Raw genomic sequence first — 8,797 nt, 5'->3', positions numbered from 1 at the left:
AGTAGTTCGGGAAGTTGAAGTGAGAAGATTGCTTGAGCCCAGGAGTTAAGTACTGCAGTGAGTTATGATGGTGCCACTGCACTACAGTCTGGGTGACAGAGTGAGACCCTGACTCAAAAAATAAAAAAATCTTTGATAGGGGTAATAAACTTTTCCCCAAAATCACTGGTCATTTCCTGTCCTCCAGGCAGTAATAAGCATATTTTTAAAAGCTCATTATAGTTTATAAGCAATGTTTCCATATTTCTTCTAATTCATGGTGGGTTTACTTCCATAGATGTTTTTGTTAGGTATGCCAGGAGTTCAATTATAAGTCATGGTCATCTTATCCTGTGTTCTTCAGTTTCTCATGAGTAACAAAGACTACATAGTATCTGCCTTTTAGGATTACTTTGATAAGTAAATATAAACAACACTAAAAAAGAACATTGAAATGAATACCAGCTGACAGGATGCCTCACAAAGTAGTTCATAAATGTTAATTCTCTTATCTCTATTAGCAGTGTGTTTCTTCATCTATACGAACAGAATAATTCCTAACTTAGTTAATTGTGAAAAATCAACAAATATTTGAGATTTTATGCCAGAATTTGTTCCTAAATTTTTATCCTTGCCAACTTCTGAGGAGCTCAGAGTTTTCTCTTTAAGAAATAAATATGTGGAAGTGACTGCCAAATAAATGCTTTCATTTTTTTGTTTTTTTAGTTGAGAGATTACTTGGTATCTATATGGAGAGATTGAAGGATCTGGTCTGCATGTCAATACAGGAGAGTTAAGTAGAATGTGACACAGATGGATCAGTTTCTGCTCAATGGTTATGCTTTTCACGATGGGAGTCAGACACTGGTTCAAACCAGTGTCCAGAAAGCTGGCTAAAGGTGCAGATCGATGAATGTGCAGGGAGTTTCCCATCAACCCTTTCGGCTTGCCTAGTCTGCCTTAAGCACCTCCCACGGTGCTCCGGGGTTCCCCGTCACGTGATAGGGGTGGCTCGGCTTGGTAAAAGGAAAGGAAAGCGCAGTTTAGGTGGCGAGGGCTACTACGCTTCCCTTCCACCTTCAACTCCCGGGCTTGCGTAATCTCGCGTGAGGTGGGGAGTATCTTCTCGCGAGAGCTAGGTCGGGATTCCTCCAGGTCCGCCTCCGTGGTGAGGAGGAGGCGGAGGAGGAGGAGGAGGCGGCGGAGGGAGGAGGAGGAGGAGGCCCCGTCGCGGCCTTCGCCGCCGCCAACGGGGCTGTCCCTGTAGCTCCCGATGGAGTTTGAGGTCGTGAAACCGCCGCCGAGCGCTGCCCCGGCGAGACGAGGCGCCTCCGTCGCCGAGCCGCGCCGTCGCGGGGCTCCCGGGAGTGGCCCTTAGCGACCCCGCCCGGGCCCCCTCAGGTAGGGCGGGGGCGGGCACCATGCAGCTCGGGCCCCAGCCCCGGTGCTTGGTCCTGGCGGTCGGGCGGGAGACCAGTCTGAGTCCGGCGGCCTGTGAGCTGTCGCCGCCGGTGCCAGGAGGGTTGGGAACTGAGGGCCGCACCTGACACTCGGACAGAATCCGGGGCCTGAGGAGGCCCCTCTCTCTGGTAGGGCTTTCTTGATGCGGAGCGACCGGCTCAAATGGCCACCTTCCTCCAACAGTGGCCAGGGGACGCCTCTGACCCTTAAGGAACCCACCCAAGCAAAGGCCGGTCTCCCTTTCCTACACCAGTTAGTAGGAGAGGGTTTGGAAGAGGTCCTGGAAACCAAGTCCTCTTCTAGCTTTCCGCTTTCTGCTTTTTGCTCTGGGGCTTCCCGAGACCCTAGCGTAGAGATGGTGGAGGCGATCTGAGTGGTAAATAGGGACCCAGGCCGAACAATGCCCTGAGAGGGCTTAACCTCTCTGGATGGAGAGATGGCCGAACCTGAGTGGTTGCACAGGGAATGTGATTGGGAGCAATGGCATGAAACACAGCCGGAGAATTCTGCTATGGCTTTCTTTTTGCCCTCTTTCATTTTTTCCTTCTTGGTGAAGCCTCTTGAAGAGACTCTTCCACCATCTTAGAAGTACGGTAGAAAGCATCTTTGTTTCTCGGAGAAGGAGCTGTACTTTTCTCTGTCCTTAGCTTTCAGGATTGGAGAAAATGAGGGTAGCTGTCATTTCCATCCTTCAAATCACCAGGGAAGAGTATAAGATACTAGCGGATACAGCCTTCACACCAAAATAGTCTCAAGTAATCACTGGCATAAAGCAGATCTAATTCAGTGATTCCAGATCTGTTTTATATTTTTTAAGCACCGGAGTTGAGTTCTTTTCTTTTTAATTCCTCTACTCCCTTTCCTAGGTCCCTTTTTAATTTCTACTCTTCCCCCACCTCGCCGTGATTAGAATGACTTTATATCTCAGATAAAGTGCTTAAGTAATCTTTTTTCCATTTTTGTAGTAGCCAAACTTTTAAGTACCAATAGGAACTTTTGATTAACCTGAGAAAGCTAATGTTGCTACACCAAAGTGATATAATTTCACCCAAAAGCAAAGAAACAAATGTAGTTTGCCAGTGCAGCCTTTTTAGTGTTAAACATACAAACTTAGTTAAGGCTTTTTGAAACATTAAGATATTCATGGATTCTCCTGTGTTTACCTTCTTTTGTCTGTCTAAAAAGCTACACCACTGTCCTAACCTCCCATCCCTTTCTTACGTTATTTCCACATTCAATTTTTGAAGAAATAGAGGCCATTACATCCTGTTAAAGACTATTTTTCAGTATTGCCATTTTTGTTGATTAGGAGGTTCATGTTTTCCAAATTTTGGAGTTTGGAAATTGCTAGAAGGACAAAATAATAAGCATATATTCCAGTCATATTTAGAAATAGCAGATGTTATAATTCAAACAGGCTCTTAATTGCAGTCATGTTCATTAGTGGATCCTTTGAGTTCTTGATCTGTTTTTACTGTTGTGTTAACCTGACATGTAAAAAGACTTATGTCCTTTGTTCATGTATTTTCATTGATTCACATTCTGCTTTTGGAATTTGCTATCTTACAGTTTGAAAAAAATCAAGAAAAACTTTTCTTTTGGCAAATCATTTTTCTTTACAATCAAGATTTTATGTTTAAAAAAATGGAACTTCTACATTGTGTGCAATAGCTAAGAATGCTAAATAAACTTATAACAAGGTCGTAATAAGTACTTATTGTTTTGGTTGGTCTGTGTTGAAGTTTCACTTTTTAGTGATAGAACAAGGAAGCATATGGTAAAATAAAGCTAGCTGAAAGTTAAAAATAAATCGACGTTTTGCACTGACTCGCCTGAGTGTTATGAACAGAGTTTTCTAATTTTATGAAAGCCTTCTTAAGCGTCATTGTGATTTTCACCTCAAATTGTTTTTTGTTTTGTTTTGTTTTTTTGAGACAGAGTTACTCTGTTGCCCAGGCTAGAGTGCCATGGCATCAGCCTAGTTTACAGCAACCTCAAACTCCTGGGCTCAGGTGATCCTCCTGCCTCAGCCTCCCGAGTAGCTAGAGCTATAGGCGCACACCACCAGGCCCGGACAGTTTTTTTTTGTTTTTTGTAGAGATGGGATTTTGCTTTTGTTCAGGCTGGTCTGGAACTCCAGAGTTCAAGCAATCATCCCAGAGTGCTAGGATTACAGGTGTGAGCCACCACGCCCGGCCTCACATCAAATTCTTTTTTTTTTTTTTTCATCACAAAGAAAATCAAATGTAGACAACACATCAAATTCTTGATAAAAGTTAGTTTTAAGTATTATTTTATAATCTTAAGTACTCTAGAGTTGCACTGTCCAATACTAGCTAATAGCCAGCCATATGTGGCAGTTGAGGACTTGAAATGTGGCCAGTGTGAAAGGAGATGTGCTTTTTAAGTGTAAAATATACACCAGATTTCAAAGACTTAATACAAAAAAATTTTTTAATATCAGTAATTTTTATATAGCTTGAATTTGTTAAAATGATATTTTGGATAAATTGGTTAAATTAAATATATTACTAAAATTTTACCTATTTTCTTTTAAACATTTTCAAATTTTTATTTAATTGTTTTTTTTAGAGACAGGGTCTGCCTCTGTCACCCAGGCTGCAGCCTTGAACTCCTGCCTTCCAGTGATCCTCCTGCCTCAGGCTCCCAAAGTGCTGGAATTACAGGCATGAACCACCTCTCTGGGCCTCTTTTAATCTTTTTTGACATTACTATCAGAAAATTTAAAATTACATTGTAATGGCTTGGCTCACATTTTATTTCTATTGGACATTACTATTCTAGAGCAGCACTATTCTTCAGGAAATGAATTACCTTAATAAAAGTGGACATAGGAGTACCCAAAACTTTCATAGTATCCTCTTAGAATCAGAATAATCAAAGGGCAAAGGACTTTGGTAATATGAAGGATACAATTATCCATTATCCATTATCATTATCCTATGATTTGATAGGCAGAAATAAGTAATTAAGTTCTGCCTCAAAAATAAGTATTTTTCAAGTATAGCCAAAGAAGCAAAGCTTTATTAGTTATAGTAATTAAAATAGAAAGTTATCCCATTATTGTCCTATTAGAATGTATTGAGAGTTATACTTAGTAAAAGACTGAGTTCAACTCCATATAGAATTTAAAAAGCAAAACTTGAGTTGTATTTATTTCATAACTTCCAGCGGAGTCACATGTAATAGCAGTCTTTAAAATTGTAATTAATATTTGGATGCTGAGTTTTATATAGCTTACATATTATTTCCATTGGTTTTTGTTTGCTTGTTTTTTAGGCTAAGACCCCAATTTTACTTAATTTTAAGTCCCAAACTAATCATTTTTAAGTTTTCTGAATACAGAAGTACTGTTACAGTCTATTTCAGTAGCTTATATTCCTCATATAAGTTAACTAGAATAAAAACTGATTGTTTTAATAAACAGATCTGAGCCCTCTAATGTTTACATTTTTGTAAAGAGAATTATAAAATACTATGCATATATATTTTTAACACAATAGTGAAAGAGGCGGGAACTTTATTCTGGCATTTTAAAATCAGGTGCCATAGTCCTGAACTGTCTGCTTAATATGGTGGACTAATAAGAGAAAATGAAAGTGCTTAGGCTGTTATGAAGTTTGCTTTTAATAAAGCAGTTTGTAATCTGTATCATATAAGAGATGCCTATTACTCTTCCTGTTTTATATGTTAGCACTCATAGCAAGGAACTTAATAGTTTGGAAAATTTAAGGTCCCACCTTTAATTTAGCATTTTTTACTCTGCTTTATCTTATTATCCTTCAATTTTAGTAACTGGTAACTAAAATTAGTTAATGCAAATAATTAGAATGTTTTTAAGTAATCCTTTTAGGTATCTAGAGTTGTAGGCTTTTTAATCTATTTTATCTCAACTTGAAATGTTTTGGTAGTATATTTAGGATGAATACTTCAGTATTAACTCTAAATGTTAACAGCAATTTAGACTTAACGTAGACTCAAATAAGTTACTGTGAAATGTGTAAATCTAGAAGTTTTATAAATTAACATGTAATCTTAATGCCCCATGGTTCATTTATATGCTTTTTAAAATAAAGTATGAAGACAATGGGGTATTTATCATTTTGAGTAGTTACAAAATATTTTCTAGCTAAAAGTTTAATAAGTGCCTTTTCTAAAGGAATGAAAGTTCAATTTTTTCATCACTACATTTTAATGGACTATATATGTTCCTTCCATGTTTTAGGTAAAATTTTATTTTAATGTTTTTATCTTAATTAAGGAATCCAGATTTTATTGGTAATTGTACTGAAGAAAAATATTTTTTAAAAATTCAAAACATTTCTCATATCTCATCATATAAGGGAAGTTTAGTGTATAATTTTGCTGTGAGAAAGTTAGAATCTGATACATAGCAGGATCATAGCTCACTGCAGGAGGAGAATACAACAGAGTTATTGCCAAAATTTTGGCAGAGTTTTTCTATTAAAGGTATTCAATTTCTGATAGAAATTAAACTTCTTAGCATTAATTATGTTAAAACCTCTCATGTTACCTAAAAATACTAGAGGCTGTTATAACATTAAATTATTAAGTGTATTCTGGAATAGTTAGAAACACTTTATATAGTAGGTAAAAATATGAAAGATTAGCATTTTTTCTGTTTAGTTGAAACTTTTCCCCCACTAATGAACTATAAAGCATTTCAAAATGATCTTGGAAAACTAAGGAAAAAGTATTTAACACTAGTATTCTATTATCCAGTGGTATATAATACCCTAACCCACAGCATTATTATTACAAAAGAGGTGGCCATTATGAAAAAATACATAAAGTGTCCTGTTTTGATACATATTTCATCAATTCGAGTTATTAACTAACTAGTTATTAACTAGGGCTCTCTGAATATTTAAGGTAAAAGTCATTCTTCTTCAAAGGCCTTGTATTGTTCTGTAACCTAGAAAATTGAGCATTAAAAGTATTAAATAGTTTGTGGAAATGATATATGTTCACTTGCTTAGTGCTCATCTCTAAAGTTGGAAACAAACTAATTGATTTTTAGATGGATGGCATTAATAGATATGGTAATGTGAGAGTGAAAGGTGTAAAATAGAGTAAATTATAACTTGAAATTTAGTTAGTTTGAGAAAAAGTTTATATAGGGTGCTTTTTATATAGAAAGCGCTGTGATTCATTTTTACCAAGATATTAATATTTTTTAAAATCTTGGTTTTTGTGACTAAAAGCTAATAGAATTCTTTGTATGTTAGGATAATGGCAAACACTTTCAGTTATATACTTTTCTCCTGAATCAGACTCCATTTTTAAACATCTGCTTTCTGTGGAACTAATATATTTGTATTGGTAAACATAAAATATTAATTGTTTATTTGCCCTAAATACCTTGATTTCTCGTACACCAGAGAGCTTTTGTCAGACTAACATAAGTTTGAACTGAAAGATAATTTGTGACATTTAGAGCATTCAAGTTAGTATAGAGCATTCAAGTTAGCATAGTTTTGTTACTAAATATTTTCTTTTACTAAAATTATGGCACAAACATTTTAATCTTAGATATAAAAGAAATTATCTCATAGTTATTTTTCTATGTGCTTTTCCAGGTTTTCATCATATGTATATATAATTATGTTTTATTTGTATTATATTTATTTTATGATTATATATATATATATATATATATATCAATCATTAAATGATATAGTTTTGTCCACTGTATTGTAGTGGACTATGACAAGATGTTTAAGACATTTTACTTTGACACCATATATTGTGGTCAGCATTATTCTTTCATTTATGAACAAACAGCTCTATCATCACAATCTTCTCTTATATGTTGATTTTTAGTACCTCATTTAGCCTCCTAATCAAGTCCTGCCAGGGATTTCCTCTTTCAGATGGCAAGGCTGTTTTCTTCACATTTAACTCACTATGATATTGTCTGAATCAGTAGTTTCCAAAGTTCACTAACGCTTGCCCATATTCTAGTATGTTTTGGGGTAGTGATTATCCAAGGGAAACACTTTTTTAAAAATTTTTTTGGAGACAAGGTCTCACTCTGTTGTCCTGGCTAGAGTTCAGTGATGTGATCATAGCTCACTGCAACCTGAAACTCCTGGGCTCTGATCCCCCTGCCTCAGCCTCCTGAGTAGCTGGGACTACAAGTGTTTTCCACCAGACCTGGCTAACTGTTCTATTTTTTGTAGAGAAAGTTTCTCATTCTTGCTCAGGCTGGTCTCGAACTCTGACCTCAAGCGATCCTCCTTCCTCAGCTTCCCAAAATACTAGGATTACAATCATGCGCCACCCAGTCCAGCCTGGGGGAACATTTAAAAAAAAAAAACAACAGAAAAATGTGAAAGTTAATCTGCTTATTTAATATGATCATTAAGAAAAATACTTAGAAGCTTTGATGATGGTTTTATGAACACCCAATGTAAATACAGTTTAGTTAAAAGGAACACTTTTAGGTTAGGTGTTTCCTTTTTGTTTCTGGGCAAAATTGCAGAAATTTAATTAATTCAGCAAATAGTTTTTTTTGGAAAAAAGACATCTAAAGCATAAAGAATTATTAAGAAGTGTTTTAAGTTCTGAAGCTGTGGTGGTTGACTGTAGGAGTTAACTCTTGAAAGGTGGCTGATGATTATGTGGTTCATTCTTATTTTTGTCCGTTTCCAGCTTACAAAACACTACACAGCAAAATAATGATCTACTAGACTGCTAACCCGAGCATCCAGCTTCCACAATGCCTGTACAGGCAGCGCAATGGACAGAATTTCTGTCCTGTCCAATCTGCTATAATGAATTTGATGAGAATGTGCACAAACCCATCAGTTTAGGTTGTTCACACACTGTTTGCAAGACCTGCTTGAATAAACTTCACCGAAAAGCTTGTCCTTTTGACCAGACTGCCATCAACACTGACATTGATGTGCTTCCTGTCAACTTTGCACTTCTCCAGTTAGTTGGAGCCCAGGTAAGCTTTCAGGATTTTACTTATTTGGTATATGTAGTAACTATTGAACTTAGTTCATTAAGGGATACAAAGCATGTTTAGTGATTGTTGAGGCATAAAAAATAAACATTATTGGCCAGGCGCGGTGGCTCACGCCTGTAATCCTAGCACTCTGGGAGGCCGAGGCGGGCGGATTGCTCGAGGTCAGGAGTTAGAAACCAGCCTGAGCAAGAGTGAGACCCCGTCTCTACTATAAATAGAAAGAAATTAATTGGCCAACTAATATATTTAGAAAAAAATTAGCCGGGCATGGTGGCACATGCCTGTAGTCCCAGCTACTTGGGAGGCTGAGGCAGCAGGATTGCTTGAGCCCAGGAGTTTGAG

At 37.0% G+C, this 8,797-nt stretch overlaps 1 protein-coding gene across 3 annotated transcripts in view; it reads left to right on the top strand.

Annotated features, from left to right (window-relative positions):
• Nucleotides 1-1,123: 1,123 nt before the first annotated feature.
• The window catches only part of RC3H2 (ring finger and CCCH-type domains 2), a 52,098-nt gene continuing 44,424 nt past the window's right edge, over nucleotides 1,124-8,797 (top strand). For 2 of the 3 annotated variants that reach the window (XM_012771811.3, XM_012771813.2), the window contains exons 1-2: nucleotides 1,124-1,380; nucleotides 8,137-8,434. In XM_012771811.3, the coding sequence (XP_012627265.1) occupies nucleotides 8,204-8,434 (231 nt within the window). In that variant the 5' untranslated portion in view covers nucleotides 1,124-1,380; nucleotides 8,137-8,203. The remainder of the gene's footprint in view (nucleotides 1,381-8,136; nucleotides 8,435-8,797) is intronic. The other variant, XM_012771812.2, reaches the window with a different exon arrangement.

Source organism: Microcebus murinus, chromosome 12 (genome assembly GCF_040939455.1).
Source record: "Microcebus murinus isolate Inina chromosome 12, M.murinus_Inina_mat1.0, whole genome shotgun sequence".
Classification (NCBI taxonomy): domain Eukaryota; kingdom Metazoa; phylum Chordata; class Mammalia; order Primates; family Cheirogaleidae; genus Microcebus; species Microcebus murinus.
Note: the sequence above shows the minus strand (reverse complement) of the source record. Positions and strands in the feature narration are given on the sequence as shown.